This window comes from Ptychodera flava, chromosome 16, assembly GCF_041260155.1.
Source record: "Ptychodera flava strain L36383 chromosome 16, AS_Pfla_20210202, whole genome shotgun sequence".
Lineage (NCBI taxonomy): Eukaryota > Metazoa > Hemichordata > Enteropneusta > Ptychoderidae > Ptychodera > Ptychodera flava.
In genome coordinates this window covers 19,169,783-19,186,735 of record NC_091943.1, presented here as the reverse complement: position 1 = coordinate 19,186,735, position 16,953 = coordinate 19,169,783, and the positions used below count along the sequence as shown (strand labels likewise).

The window sequence follows — 16,953 nt, the reverse complement described above, 5'->3', positions numbered from 1 at the left end:
AAAATGTTGAAATATTCATTTGGGAAAGCGTGAGCCAAAGTTTAAGTCTTTCACTTTCGAGGTGCCTACTGCTTTAAGGTTAGTGGTATCTTCATTTGAAAAGCGTGTTACTGATTTTTGTTTGTTTTTCATTTATGAAGTTTCATTACCTGTCAATGATGCCATCACCACAGAATGTGTGACCGTGTTGGTACACGAGAGGAGGTGAAAGGTCACTGCTCTTTGAACCCTGCACTGCTTCTATACGGTATACGTATTCTGGGCCGGAGACCACATCACTGCAAACGAAGAGTACATTGAACTAGAAACGAAGAGTACATTGAACACTTTACAACAGGAATGCCAGAATTTGTCAACCATGCATAATTGCTGTACATAAATGCAATACATGATTCTTTGTGATTTCGTATTATGGTAAACACGATTGGAACTAATTTGGGATAATTGGATAGTGAAGTGATGTCCGCTTAAACTGCAAAATAAGCTCATCTGCTTTTCTTTTTAAGTTATACACTTGTTTTATGAGTAATTTGTAATATTGCAACATTCAACCACAGGGCACCTAACACTTTTAAGAAATTTGAATAATATGAAGATCCAATTCTCCGAAATTAGTTCCAATTGTGTTAGTAATATCTGCATTTCAGTGTTGTTGATGTTCTAATTTGTTCATTATGATGATTATACCTATATACCACTAGAATGTTTAACTAGACAGTAGATCAAGTGCGCATCCCACAAATCAGTTTTAACCCTTTCACCGTCATGGGGTAAGCCCGAACCGATTGTTCCAAATTGTTGTAAATGGTGTGCGTGTGGACATGTTTACAGCGAACTTGGTGAGCAAATTTAATTATAACACACCTCTTCCGCAGTCTGTGTTCTAATTCGTCAACTGATAGTCACGATGGATGCTTTCTTTTTTGTTGCTGATCCACGAAAACGGTGTCATCAGGCATCATTTGTTGGAACTGTTGCCTGCCAGGCATCGGTTCCGAAAAGCGATGCCCGCTGACGTCAAAAACGACATTTGCGCATGCGCGAACTAGAATGTTAACAAAGATGTCGTCTGCGGCCGAACGAAATGATAGTCGAGAAATTTCTTGGTTTATCGTACTTTCTGAAGAAAAAGAACTGAATGCTCTGGTTTCCAACAAGGACTCGAAACGGATGAAAACGATAACCAAAGGTGCATTGAACGTTTTGCAGAAGTATTGCGACGCTGTCGGGGAACACATTTTCTTGCCGAACCCCCGGGCCGAACCACTCAAACATGTCACGTTCGGTAAGCTTAAGTTTTGTGTATGGAACGTTCTATGCATGACTGTGGTTGAGTTGTGTTATAAAACACATATTGACTGGCCATTAGGGCAACAGCATACGTCTTTCCTGTGAGTCGACCCCCAAAACAGACTGTTTTGGGGGTGACTCGCAGTCCCTCGGGGTACAGACGTATGCTGCTGCCATCATGGCAAGTCAACATGAGTATACCGTATATTTGTTCCAGAACCTTCAACTGTCTATTTCATAGGATAAATTAAATCCTTTGGGACTTAAACTAGTTTTAAATCCCAACTTTTTCACTGTTATCTTCGCTAAACTTTACACAGAAAACAGCATACCTGGGTTTCTTGCAGACGAAATAGTAAGAAGGCCGATAACCTATTTCTTACAATCTTCAAACAAGTTCCTGAAAGCTTGGTTTTTCTGTGAAATACAGGTAAGATGAAAAGTACATTTATTTCTTTGAAAACATACCTGTCCGCGTATCTCGGCGTCTCAACGGTTACTGTGTTTTCACCTGATGGAAAAGCTGGTGTACGGTGCACTGTATACTTCAGTGGTTCGCATGGCTGGCAGACAGGATTGTTCGGTTCGGATGTGATCTGCACCGCATCGATGCTGACGAACGGCTTCTTGATGTGCACGCGGACTTTTGATACCCGCTTATTGACGTTCAGTCGTGTCGTGTACGGCATGTCGCAGTAGACGTCGATCTCACCGAGTGACTTTTCCAATCCGTCGGTGAACACTAGCACCATGTCCTTCACGCCGTTTGTCGGATACCAGGCGACCCAGAGCGAAAGCTGTACCGGTATGACGGGGATGTTGAAGCCAAGTTCAATGTAACAGTCGTCGCACACACCGTCGACTGGGTCCGGCATCCACGCTTTTGTGCTGGCATCACAGCTTTCAGCATCAGGTGGGCCTGAAAGAAGAAAGCGATCGATTGTGTGACAGCCACCGTGAATCTAACAGGTCGCAGAAGGTTCATCCTTCGAGAAAAATCCAGTGAGGCAAGCGAAGCTGCGCTATGGCACAATTCAAATTTTCTGATATTAGAGAGATTATATGAAACTTTAGGTAACACAATCTGGCGGTGGGCAGCCTCAGTACATTTTGGAAACAACTTCCCCGTGACTTTGGTACACCGTTTGGTACACTGTTGGAAGATAACATTTCTGTATAAAATGTGATGTGCTTTGCAAAATGCAAAGCATATACAATATACACCATGTACTCTTTAGGGTCAGAAAATGGCACAATGATAATACTTACCGAGTGCCTGCTTTGGGTCCCAAAACCCTTGATCACGGGAAGGATTCGGTGAATATGCCGTGCTAGCATACTGCTGGAGGGTATTATCGTTTAGGCACTGGTTGCAATCGCTGTCTGGTCCTCCCAGATTCCCACTCAATGGTGGTACCCACGCGAGTACAATAGTTGACGACGGTTTGTGGACGGAGATGATGGTTGGCGCCATTGGGACTGAAGAGGGTGCCCTGTCGTTCTCCCAAGGTTTATACATCAAGTCGATATAGCAGTGCATCCGGGCGCCCTGTTGCGGTGTAAATGAGTTTGTACAATCGTCGTCTGAAACGATACAAAAAAAATTCATCACACTGTCCGGCACTGAATCGCTCAGAAGGACTTCGTTCAGGTAATAATCTGATATGAAGAAAGACAAAGGTGAATGAATTGCGCCATCGGCTGACTCTATAAACGAAGACTTTTGTTTTTACAAAGTCTACATAGTTTACACATAGTTTGGAACTGAACATTGCGAACTGAATTGCGCGTCGTGAAAATTTCAGTTATTTAGTAGAAGGGGACGTGAATTAAGTCTTTCCAATTACGAGAGGCAGTATGTGTATTTTTCTTACCCGCATAACTCATGTAATTTGTGTACGGTGTATTTCTATATACAGTCTCTAAACCACATTTATCATATTCACACGGCTCGGGGTCTCTACAGTAGGTGTTGAATGGTGTAGGTGCCGTGTCCTCGACCATGTCTCCCAATTCCAAGGAAGGATGCAGTTCAAGGCATTCATCGTTGCATTCCATCTCCGATATGCCATGGTGTACGTGCCACAATCCAAGGACGTGGCCGAACTCATGGATGGTGGAATCCACCTTGCCCGGCTTGCCATAGTGGCTAGGTTGCAATACCACGCCACCTGTACGGAACAAAAGACCAAATTATCAAAGACGCTGCGCAATAGTTCTTACCCACCGACCTACCTGCATGCATAGCTGCATGGATGCCTTCCAGATTACCTACCTACATACGTATACCTACCTAACTACGTTTACCTACATACCTAGGTACATACATGTACATAGATACATAGATATATAGATAGATAGATAGATAGATAGATAGATAGATAGATAGATAGATAGATAGATAGATAGATAGATAGATAGATAGATAGATAGATAGATAGATAGATAGATAGATAGATAGATAGATAGATAGATAGATAGATAGATAGATAGATAGATAGATAGTTAGATAGATAGATGGATAGATGCATGCATGCAGGCATGCATGCATGCATGCATACATACATACATACATACATACATACATACATACATACATACATACATACATACATACATACATACATACATACATACATACATACATACATACATACATACATACATACATACAGACAGACATACATACATACAGTCAGACATACATACATACAGTCATACAGTCATACAGTCATACAGTCATACAGTGTTTGTTTGACACCTACCTAAAACATCAAAAACCGTCTTTTCCCAAGGAAATGTAGCAATTCCTTGCAGTCTTTGTGCTGTCCATGATGCGAAGTATACGTTCAGGTGAGTGGTGCTGTCTAAACCAAGAATGCTTTTGTATTCGTTCACATGCATGTACGTTCTGCAATGAGAGAGAAATTGATTTGTATGAAGAATATCTCTAGATAAATAAATTTTAATTTTATTCGTTCTCTACTTTGCCAGACTGTATGACACCCTCTACCCCTCAACAAATTCAGTACAGTGTAGCAAGAAGGTGGTAGCACGAACACCTCACGGTGGTTTGGCCGCGCATTGCTTTGGCTAATGTTCAGCGAAAGTGTTCAGGGAATGTCAGTGAAAGGCACAGAGCAGAAGCGATATAGCACGTTAGGGTTTGTGAGTCTCCGATTTGTCATATCTGTCCAAATCCAGAGAAGTGCAATGTAACTGTTGGGGTCAAATAGTGTGTGACTTTGTGTGTCCGTCCATTGCCCGATTCGTCTTCCAGTTCATTTAGAATGCCGCGAAGGGTCCCAGCATGTAGTGTAAAACTGTGACACATCTCATAGGGTATCTGAAACTTTGGACAACTGCCACGGCAGATGTCTGAGCTGAAACAGAGTGGTGTTTGTAGTTACTTTGCAACCGTGGTTGTACTCACGAGCGTCAATTATTGTTTTAAAACGTTGCATCTGACGATGGAGACACCAAATGCCGGTCGCTGTCGACGAACGCTGTGTACCGTGTATGACCCTCTACAGTGTACAGTCGCTTTTCAACTTGAAAAACGAGTTTGGCAAGATGGAGTTGCCTTGCTTCGTGACCATGCAAGAACAGAGATCCTCAATATACAGCGACGGGTCACATAAAAATGTTATTTGCTTACATCTCTGGCAACTGTCTGTCTGAGTTATAATGGGGAACACGGTGTATGTAAATAAACCGCCATGCAGCTATAGCATAACACTTAATATTCCACTTTTCAGCAATATCACAAAGTGTGGCACGTCAGATTTGCAACAGCAATAGTTGAACAACGCATGTTGTAAGTTGTAGGTTTAATTACGTTGGACGATAGACATTGCACGCTCGTCAGGTTGCACCTTTGATTGCGGGGTGAATTACAGACAGCGACCGCAGCAACGACGGCCTTGCGGTCGCCAAGGTGATGTACTTTGATCTCCGCGCGACTTTGGCATTAATCATCGGCATTGTATATTGTTTCACGGTGACGTGACATCGCACAGCGCCCACTTTTCACTGAGTTGGCCCAATGTGTCCACCAACAGAGTGACGACATATGTTTTCATCTTCTGAATGAAAAGTCTCTAAGAGTTCAGAATCCCCGACCCGCTGCTATTCAGGACACAGCTTTAGTGGGTCTACCACCCATCCAGTATGATCTCTGTCTGCCAGCGGGCTGCACCTATTGCCTGTACTCTTTTGCTGCTTGAAAAATGTATAGCCAACACAGAAAGCGCCAATTGCAGCACTAAAGAAAGCACCGTATGTAAACCGTGAACCTTCACCGCTCGTAAACTAACTATGAGTTGAGAAACCGGATCCCCACACTGAAAAGATGGAATGGATTTCGAAAACAACCAATCGATGTCCTTCCTGACAGCCTTAGCGTCTCTCCGTTCTAAGAATATCTTCTCTGTTATCGCAACCCATGACTTTTAACCGATTGAAAATGTAATATCCGCAGTTCCTCTACTTTGTTGTGTAATATCCAGTTTCTTTTAGAAGTACTCGGGGTTTGTTGAGCTTATCCCCCAAACCTTCGGGTAAAATCTTATCCGCAAAAATTAAAATAACCTTTGCGTGGCTGATAAGTTTTGAATCAAAAAGTGGAACTAAGCAATGTGTTAAGAAAATGTTTCTATAAAAGGCAACAAATCTCTAATTTCAATAACATTCCAGGAATTTTTTGTCCTGAGATTATTTTGCCCTTTCTTCACTTCTGAAATACGTCGAAATGTGGGCGACTAAGATATTTGTTTACCCATAGACCCTGGAGCGTCTTGCTTCAGGGCCTGTGGTTTGACATAATGCGATCAAATGATGACAAAACACTTACGTCATATTAGCTTACATCATGCCGACGAGTCATTGTGTGGGCAGTAGAGTTGGTTTTCATGCCAAAAATATTGTGGTAACCGTAAGGAGGAGGACTGTATGTCGAGGGGCGACCTACTGAAATGATGCTTGTGAATGGCGGCCATTTTTTATCAGATTAACCGATTTGAAATGCGGTGCTTCAAATGAAGATTTGTGTGAACTTACCGTAAATGAATGTCAAAATGTTGTCATGATTGACTTATAATGAGAAAGGACGAGACGAATCATTTCAGTCAATGTCTTTTTAAACATGCATCGACGGTAATTTTTGGCGCGAAGTTAAATATAGAACGCAATGGAAATGAAATTTTCTTTCAGCCACGCCGTCTCCTCTCTCATTCACTTATAATAATCATCTACTGAATACGCCATCGGACTTGGTGATTTATTCACTATTCTCGTGATTACATTTCCAGAAAAGTCGAACCTATAGCGATCAATAGCCCCCCCCTCTCTCTCTGTCTTTCCCTGACTCTCCCTGTCTGTTTCTCTCTGTGTATCCCTGTATCTATCTATCTGTCTGTCTGTCAGTCTCTCTCTGTGTCTGTCCCTCTGTCTCTGTCTCTCTCCCGACCCTGGGACCAATTCTTGATCGGTAGAATCATAAATAGTAGGGGGCCTCCTCAACTGTCTATGATTTAATTATAAAAGGTAGAAGCAATAACTCCGTTCCTAGATCCCTAGTGGGATTCTTACAGACTTGTCAACGTCGTAATATCAATGTTGATTACAATATATGAATAAAAGCTGAGTTGCTTGTGGCCTTAGCCTCTCATGGTCGACATATACCAAACACGTGAGCACAACTCACACGAAATTGTGTTCGATCGGCAAAACGTCGAAGGCAGAAGCAAGGCTTTAATATAACCACCTGTTGATTCTCACGACCTTTACACTTATTTTTAAAACGAAAGATCGGCTGATGTGCTAGCAGTATAAGCGCTACTCTTCAAAATACAGAGTTAATCGTATAAACAGGCTCGGTCATGCTACCCGCTTTTCGGTAGGCATAAGAGAAGACTTGATGGGTAGATATCTTCATATTGCTCATATGTATGTCTATATATATATATATATAATATATATATATATATATATATATATATATAATATATATATATATATTCAAATTCAAGAATGCTTATATATACATATATACATATATATATATATATATATATATATATATATATATATATATATATATATATATATTCAAGAATGCTTAGATTTCTTTTGAATCGTAATCATCACCGAAGTCAAAATACAGTTTTCTCCCCTCTCTCTCTCTCTCTCTCTCTCTCTCTCTCTCTCTCTCTCTCTCTCTCTCTCTCTCTCTCTCATCACATGACTTATTGATTTTAAAACTTATTCTTATGGGCACGTCCTTGTAAAAGATCGAGCCAATTAAGATTGGCAGCAACTCCTTTCAAACTTTGTGTCTCTTCGTTAGCTGACAGATCTGGCCGATTCTTGATTAGTTGAGTTGCAATCTCTACGGCGTGATTCTGGCAGACTAGCCAATCATAACTCAAATATACTGCCATCGCATTGCTTTTGCTGAGATAGTGGCTTATGTTTTTTTTTCATATTTTGTAGTCCAATCCTCTCAGGGTCTGCGTTGTCTTAGTATCGTATGTGAGTGAAAACACACGTGAATTCAAAAGAATTCGTTTTCGGATCCGAAGAGCTGAGACTTCATTACGACCACCTGTTGATTTTGAAGATTGTTTTCCCCTTACTTATTTAGGAGATGTGATACCACGATGCACCAAGGGTATTCCAAAAACAAATTCATCTGTTAACGCACTGCACACGTGTCTATTATACTAGCATATGGAGGTATGATCACACCGAATTTAAACATCCTATTTGGTTTGTAATGTTATGTCGCATAGTCATGCTTCGATACCCCAGTAAACTACTCATGGACTATACCTGTACGGTCAACCAATGGAGAGCAATGGAACATGAAACTAACAAGATAATAATGGGCATTGAGCTCCCGAGTATTAATATTTTTCTAAGTAAACATATCTCGTCATAGGACGAGGAAGGCCTTACCTATAGGGTGACATCGGATCGAAACAACGTGACGAGGAAGATCCGAAAGGACCAGGTCGGCAACAGTCACCCCCATCCCAACCATGATAATATCGGTTACACTCGTCGTCGCAATGGCCGTTCCCCATCTGCGCCTTCTGACAAGTTGTCTTCTTGGTGTCGCAGTCGCCGCCGTCGTTTCCCGTCTGCCCGTGTTTGCACTGGTCGTCGCACCTCCCGTCGCCAATAGTGTCGGCGGTGCAGTCGAATAGGATGGTCCGGCTCTGCAGCGACGAATTCAAAACGCTGACCACGGTCAGGTCCCATGTGATGTTGTGTCTTCTGAACGCGGCGTTGAGTTGCTCGTGCTGGTAGTTGATCTGTTCTTCGGTAACTGCCGGGTTGGCTCCGTCGTCATCGTAGACATTGACGACGCGGTAGCGTATGGTCTTTTGCCTCCGCAGAATCCAGTTTGCGGCATAGCTCTTTGCGACGTCGGAGTTGTCGCACACAGTCAGGCCACACTTCGGTGTGACAACGTGTACATCATGCATTCATTTGGCATGTCTGATTTTACGAGCTCCGGAGGGTTGTCCAGAACCATTTCCCACTCGTCTATGTTCGAGAAGTCTTCGTAGTGATCGAGGGTGCTGTGGTTCTCCTTTCTCCGCGATGTGCTGTGCATGCTGTGTTTGATCTCATCATGACTTCTAGCCTCTGACCACAGAAGAACTTCGTCCATGAGACCCCTGTAGTAAGCCCTTGAGATGACGTTCCCACCGATGTCGAGCTCCTTGCACTGACTAGCCGAGCGACTGAACAATCACCCGCCTTGCCATGGCTGGCGCCAACCTTGGCACCATTAATGAAGAGCATCATCCTGACACCATCGTAGCTGGCAGCCACGTGCACCCAGCTATTCGTTCGTATCTGACGTGCGAGGAGATGGTCGTGGACTCTCTCGAACGGTCGGTGCGGAGAGTAAAGTAAAATTTCGCGTCGCTCTCCGCATCTTTGGCCAGGGAGTGAATTCCGATCGACCACCCCTTATCAACAGTCCACATCCCACAAGTATCGACCAGACCTACCAGAAATAACACACAAAATCGGCAAAAAAAATAACCAGTGAGATAATCAAAATAGACAATATGTGAAGGCGCTAGACGAATACAACTAGATTTTCTAAAATTAACACATCGCCTAAAAGTATCTGCGAGATATTTATCGGAAAACAAGGAATAGAACGATGCATGTGATTGGAAAACTTGGACTCTTAGGTAAGCGAGAGATGCATGTGTGAACAAAACTAGACTTTTTTGATAAATCTGTCTTTCTTAAAGTTTAAGCGAGACATTTATCGTCGAACAAATTGATGTTTATGATCGGAAAAGTATCGCGCACTCAGGTCACCGATCGAGCGGCTACGGGGTCACCGATCGAGAATACCAGGAAATGAGGTGGGAGTGGGGAATATTATGTGTTTATCAAGCAACTGATTGGAGGTAAAGTGATTGTGAAGTTAGCACAGAGCTGTTGAGAATACCACAAAGCCATAAGTCACGGCATTCCAAACGCACACACTGCCAAAATCAGCAGGATATACGGTTGGTTGGAGTCAAACAACTGTATTCAACAGTAAAACGGTTTTTGTCTTATGTACAAACACACCTACTCGCTTAGTTTGGATAAACTTCTTTATATATCGAACCATGGAGGTCGTAGCGACTTCATGATCAATGTAAAAGAAAATCTTGTTTCGCACGGGTCTTCGATTGTGTGACAAGTCAACCGATTAGCCTCAAGTGAATAGGAAATAAAATGTTGACGTTAATTGCGAAAAAACATGGGATGTAGACAAACGTTTGGAATTCGCTTGGAGTGGAAGTACAAGAGACCCGTGTAGAACAGCCTGTTCTACGTCGCGTGAGATCGTGAGATTGTACAGGAACCTGCGTCAGCTTTCTATGGCATTTTACTGTAGCTCGTCTGAGACCTAAATAAGTTAGAAAGACCCCCGTGCTTTCAAGAAATCCACTGTTTTTGTTAGCGCTTAAATTCCACTAATCCGTTTACCTATGCCCAAAAATCCATTGAGAGTGATCGAGGATGCCAGTGACGATGAAGCGGTGATTTCGTTGCACAGTTACACGGATAAAAACAAAAGAAGCGTAAAAACGGACATGTTGCTCCGGCCCTCTTGAGAAATAACACGTTCACCCTGGAAGGAAATGACGCGATTAGGGAATACGAACTCACACGTTTCCTGACTGCTTATTTATTGCGGTTTTTATTGCCAGTTTGTGCGTGTCATACGCTCTATAGACGAGAGGGTATCAAAACAACACGCCGGCGGCGGGAGCGTTTTAAGTTGGATTACAGTTCTGCGGCAGTGTAAACGTGGACCTCCACGATTACACCGCGTGCTATGAAACCTCATTAACAGTTTGCGCACACACTCCATTGACCATAGTTCACACTTTACAGAATGCCACACACACTTCAACAAACATTGACAAGCGCGGGAGACAAACGTTAACCTTCTATTGACCAGGCTTTGAGCGCCCCGAACCATCAAGCCCAAGATAGGGATCACGATGGGCAGTAATAAACGTGTCATCGATTGTTAGGGAGTGTTTTAGGGAACAGAGATGATATCCAAATCCTAATAAATTTGATTTTTATTTTCAGTTGAAAACTGCACCAGAGGGCATGGCGTCACATTACCGTTGATTTGTTATTGCCGTCTTCAGGTTTTGAAAATGTCCGTTCCGTGTCAGTTGTGCGTTGTCTCCACAGGTATATCTCGATATACCTGACCATGCATGGTGTGTATCCTTGGCTAGGGTCCCAGTTGTTTTACAAAGCGATGTTTAATGCTTTGTTTGCGCGATAGGATAAATCACAGTCCCTGTGGATAGAGGGACTGTGGATAAATGTAACTAAGAGAAGTTGTGAGGATACTCATTCGCCATCGAAAAAAACTATGCTCGCTCGCTCATTATCCGAATCAAAATTACAATTTCGATCCCACGAAGATTAATCGAATGATATCTGTCGTTCTTTCATCGTTCGCTTTAAAACCCATTTGGGATTCATTGGGTAAGGTCACGCCGCTGCATTTACAGGTTCCTGTTCTTATAACTCTAACCCCGTCTTGTAGCACGTATACACATAATGTTATTCTGTTATTATTTGTGTTATTGTGCGAAGAACCTCCCGGGAACGATTATGTAGGACGGGCTACGTAGACCAACGCATACTGCAACAGAGACAGATTGCCCGTGGGACCCTATCACAAACCCTCATAATTTTGAGCCATATCCTGTACATTGTTTTTTCCCATTTTTTTCTTGTTATTATCGGAAACACTCGTTTGACGTGCATTTTTATGGGCTAGCGCCCCTGTGAATCGGTAAGATACCCGTTGTCTGAAATTCACATTGTGACCCGGTTAGGCCCCGCCTCTAAGAATTGGATCGGATAATGTTTGCACGAAAATTGGAATTGAGATAGATCAAACCATATTTCTGTGTGGTCCTAATCCTGCGTAAAATTGTCATACTTTGAAGCGAAGAGGCGTGGCCGTCGGTATCACCAGACGCAACTCCCCTTGTCGAACAGTTCTGCGTGCAGGTGTGTAGCCACACGAGTAGAAAGCTATGTTTATTAAGTGGAGTGATCTTTTCAAGTGTGTACTTTGGCAATACGAACCTTAAACCTAAATAAAAACCAAATATACGCAATCAAAATACCAGCGATAGAAACTATTCATCTGAAAAGTGACGCATCAAAAGATCTCACTCGAGATCGTTCCAATATCAACCCTTCAAGAGCAGTGATATGCCTTATACCATGCTCATCAGAGCGTTGGACGATTTGAGCTTTAAAAAAACGAATCATCGGAATTGCCTTTGAAAGAATAATCAGCCAGATTACTTCCGAAACAAATAAATCGGCGCGGCGGGTGCGAAAAGCATAAAAATTAATCAGGGGTGTCGAAGCGGAGAGCATGGACTCTCAGGCGGTTGATGGTGCGTGGAGAAGAATGCAACAATATGGAGTGGCGATTCGAACGCTTTTGTCAGACCACGGTCCGAGGGACCGTGGTCAGATTAAGGTGAAAAACGTGCGACAAACTACAAATAATTTACTAATTGGTTGCTAACAGCTACGTACGGCGGATTTTACGAACTTAGAAACGATATGTAAGACGATATCCTAGCTTTCAAGTTACCAGAAAGGGTAATCGCACTTTTGATGTTTAGTCAAACGTGCTTCGCGCATAGATGTCGTTCCTGCACGTATGTACGACCCAGAGGGGGTAGTATCTTGCCCTCTGGTTTTCAGGAGATGGTCGTCGATAAGCAGTTCACGCGTATTGAGAGGCCATTCAAATGCATGTGTCACCAATTCCCCCACCTCCGTTCAAGTTTTAAAAAGTGTCAATAATCGGGCTATCACGGGGCGATTTTTACACCTTCAAAATAATTGTTATCGACAAGTCAATTTCGAACACTAAGAAAAGGAAAAATGACTAAAGCAGTTTTTTTTTTTAGAAACGTACAGTAAAATGGCACTTTTCGTTTAAAACATCATAGATTAACTCCTACCTATGATCGTCGTTTGATTTTTCTGTCCTCCTTCAGGTTTTAGCCAGGCCTCAATAGTAATTCGGCCCTTGGTAGATCGTGGTTTAAGTCCGAATCTTTCGGTAGCTTTAGGCGTAGAATTTCTCCCTTCCCGGAGAAGTACGTCGCTGTCCCGAAGTCATAGCTCTCGGGTGCGTTCCTTGGATACCGTCCGTGGTGATGGAGTAACGTTTTCTCGGTGCTAGCGCACTGCTGGCGCGCCGCCTCGGCATTCCTCCGTGCTTCCTTTCGTGCACATCTCTCCTCTCTCGGTGGTAAGTGGAAAATCCCGTCTCTGCCTCGCCGAGGTGAATATCGCCAACGAGGCGACAAGAGTGAGCGCGAGACTCAGTATGGCTCTCAAAGACGGCATCGTTCACACCACAGGTCCGTACTCGCCACTGTTGTCAGGTGAAATGACAGATTCGCCTACTCGGCCGAGCGCTTTTATAATCCGTATCTATAAGCGTTAATTAGGATGAAGTCAAATCAAATTGACAAATCTGTCTCGTGAAAAGCGCCGTCCCTACCTCAAGCAAACTAGTCACTAGGTCGATGAGGTTTGCCGACGGAAGTGTCTGTTAGCGTTGAATAAACGTGGGCATTACCTTGTTCACACAACACAAATATATTTGAATAATTCATTCTGGGCCAATTTTTTTTAGAATCGAATGAAGCGATACTCCGCTGGGGCCCGATACACACACGCCGGTGTCGGCCCCCTGATGTTAAGCCCTGAATAGGATAAATAGCTGTCACCGCTAAATGTCCAGTGTCGGCGTCTACTTTTAACTCATTCATAAGTGTACAATGTATTGTAAATTGGACAAAATGGTGTCGCTCGGAGAATCAGGCGTATCGGACCTGCAGTACAGCATAGGGACAAAAACCTACGTGAAACCAGCCTTGCTTTTCAAGTTACCGCCCATAGACTGATATTGCAAGCAATTTTCACTTTAATTTGTAACACTTGGGCAGACGTCGCCAGTAGTACTATAGCCTTTTTAATCCTTCAGTCATGTAACTAAAGAAGTCTTTATTGCATCGCAGACGATCTCTCCTTAACGTCCTATACTGGGCTACAGTTGACCCGTTACTCCTTGTACAGTAATGATAACACTACATAGTCACGTGAAAACTTTCATAACAACATTGTAGGGCATGAAGATAGATATATACATTCACAGGTAATTATGGATAATATGGAGAGAGAGAGAGAGAGAGAGAGAGAGAGAGAGAGAGAGAGAGAGAGAGAGAGAGAGAGAGAGAGAGAGAGAGAGAGAGAGAGAGTTACGTACGTGCGTACATACATAGATACATAGATACATACATACATACATACATACATACATACATACATACATACATACATACATACATACATACATACATACATACATACATACATACATACATACATATAAACGCAGGCAGATGGAGATAGAGAGATAAATGGGAGAGAACGATTGATCGAGCAGTCAGCATATACGTAGTTAGTATGTATATGTAGGTGGATATAGCGTGATGTGTGGATATATACTTGTGGTGTTTTGATTAATATGCAGAGAGACAAAATCAAGAGAAGTATAAATTGACGAAATGACTTATAACAGCGAAGTGAAAGTAAAGGGACATGTAGTTATTGGGCCTGATTTAAAATCCTTCCTATGTTACAGTTTGATTTCATAACGGAGCCCAATTATAGCCCTTGGCCCAACTAACTAGTGTTGTCACCTTGTCGCCGATATCATTACTTTGGTTGCTTCGGTCTGTTTGTACTTGGACGCGAGGAAATGCAGGGGCTATGGGGACAGTGAAAGCAGGGCCGGAGAAAACTGTGGTCGGTGATCCGATTTTAGGGGTTATCAAAAGTGGAGAACATGCGGCCGGACAATTTTCGTTTCATTTCCTCTACCTCTGCATAAAATGTTTTTACACGACCTGGAAATGGGAAAAAATGGAATTTCTAGAAATATGTATAGATACTCCAGCGTGCCCCGAAAAATATATGTCAAAAGCTTGGAGGGTGAAAGCGGTGACGTATTATTATCCTCCCGAGGCAAAGACCTATGACGTCAGTTTGTTACACATGGGTATTGTTTGCGATTGTGAACCAAGACGGAATAATGATATCGAAATGGACCTTTTTCGCTTTGTTCAGTCTAGCGTCCCTAGAGATTCTTCATTTATACCTATTATATAACCATCGATTCTATTGCGAGCAACTTTATGAATGTCATCGATCTAGCCAAGTAAGTGAGAACGTGTGAACAAAATCATGCTTTTACAAGTCGCTTTTAAGGTCCAGTGTCAACATCTTTGTGCATTTTCTTGCACAAAATATCCAATTTTACTCCAACCGACTCTTAATTACATCTATTTAGCAATATTAGTTGTGTCAATATTGACATGTGTATTGCCCCACACCGAACTGGGAGGAACATGAAAACATTGGACAGACAAAAGACCAACTGGCATTTCATAACGGATCCTACCAGAACCATTGTGCTTTAACGTTCATAAAAATTGCCTGAAACGATAGACGTTAAAGGTATACTGTCACATGTTCCAATTTTGCCACAGTTACCATGGAAAGAGAAAATCTAACCAATCACAGATTTTAAGCGGGTGGCCGCTTTGGCCTACGACTTATGGAGTGCTCATTTTAAAAGCTTGTGGAGTAAATAAAGTTTTCACTGGTTTAGTTTTGTGAAAATCAGGAAATTTATTTTCCTCCATAGAGTTAACACATTAATGGCGGCCATTTTGCATTTCAAATAATGGTAAATATAGGGTGATTTGTTTCTCAAGTACCAAGATTTACAAGGTGACCCCTGATTTTTATTTTTGATTTCGCAAGAGAATGGATAAATCTTTGCTTGAGGAAAGTTTGAGCAAAAGTTTAAGTTTTTCAGTTTCGCTCGGAGTCGCGAACTGCCTTAAATGTTTGTCTTTGAGTGCGAAAAAGATCAATCTTTTAGTAGGCATATGATATCCACAAACAGCACATTGGAAACCATACTTTGTGGTTGCTCCCTATATATACTGTATTTGTACATTCAAATTTAACAATACATTACTTTTAGAAGTGTAACACAGCATTATTACATGGTATAAGTGTAGAGATGAAGTCGCAAAAAAAACCTGCCGAACGCAGCAGATATTTTTCCTTTAAACGTGTACGGTGACAATCTTGCGCGTGAATAAAGTTCTATGAAATTGCCACAGCTACGAGAATCTTTTTTTTACACGAACAGAATCATGGGACGACCGCTTTGTGTTTTACCGAAATGTATAAATCATCAGAAACGCCTCACGATGTTGGGATGATTTAGCATGCAACAATCATTTTATAACTCATCTGAACGCCGAAAGAGCAGTTCAGGTGAAATGGACATGACGGAATTGCATTACGGTAAGGTGTACACGTGACTGAAATACATTTCATTGACTTGAACACTTCAATGCATGAAATATATAATACGGAAAATGAAATCACAAACCGGCCTTGAATTCCAGCTCCCTGGTAACTATGATTATATAGATGGTGTTTGTGTGTATGTGTGTCTGTCTGTCTGTATGTCTGTATGTATGTATGTATGTATGTATGTATGTATGTATGTATGTATGTATGTATGTATGTATGTATGTATGTATGTATGTATGTATGTATGTATGTATACTATCATTGCTGTGAAATGGTCGGATGGAAGGAATTTATGCAAGAAACCCGCCTTGACCTGACTGCATGCAACAACTGCCGACGCGACTGTACGTTCTCTAAATCCCCTTACTACCTCACTGCACGAGTGAGTTGAAAATAGGGAATCAACATATCGCATTGAAAGAAGACATGCGCTCAGACAACAGTTGTTCGAGGTCCACCCACACTTTTCAAGGTATCTATTGGTGTTAAAGAGTACTTCGCGACGTGTGAAACAAGTTATATCAGGTTACTGAACGCGCTACTGCGACGTGACGCGGATTCAGACTTTTACAGTAACCGAGAAAAACGTGAAGAAAAGTCTGCGCAAAAGCACAGTTCAGTACTTCTTTATGTTGTCCTTCTGTCATTCTTGACGACTTAAAGACCCCGTTG

The 16,953-nt window shown here is 42.2% G+C and overlaps 1 protein-coding gene across 1 annotated transcript; it reads right to left on the bottom strand.

The window, feature by feature from the left end:
- Positions 1-145: 145 nt before the first annotated feature.
- LOC139115019 (pappalysin-1-like) lies at positions 146-13,040 on the bottom strand. Its single transcript, XM_070676928.1, has 7 exons — positions 12,837-13,040; positions 8,248-9,310; positions 4,056-4,201; positions 3,165-3,461; positions 2,560-2,874; positions 1,759-2,209; positions 146-278 (listed from the first exon to the last, which is right to left on the bottom strand). The coding sequence occupies exons 2-7, from the start codon at positions 8,778-8,780 to the stop codon at positions 146-148; spliced, it is 1,875 nt and encodes a 624-aa protein (XP_070533029.1). The 5' UTR covers positions 8,781-9,310; positions 12,837-13,040.
- Between the last annotated feature and the right edge of the window lie 3,913 nt (positions 13,041-16,953).

Bases quoted from the DNA above. Each gene is read 5' to 3' on its own strand.
- LOC139115019 (XM_070676928.1), bottom strand. From the start codon at position 8,780: ATGCATGATGTACACGTTGTCACACCGAAGTGTGGCCTGACTGTGTGC. The intron at 3,462-4,055 runs GTAGGTGTCAAA...TGTTCCGTACAG, and splicing joins GACGGTTTTTGATGTTTTAG to GTGGCGTGGTATTGCAACCT. The intron at 2,875-3,164 runs GTAAGAAAAATA...GTATCGTTTCAG, and splicing joins AAATTACATGAGTTATGCGG to ACGACGATTGTACAAACTCA.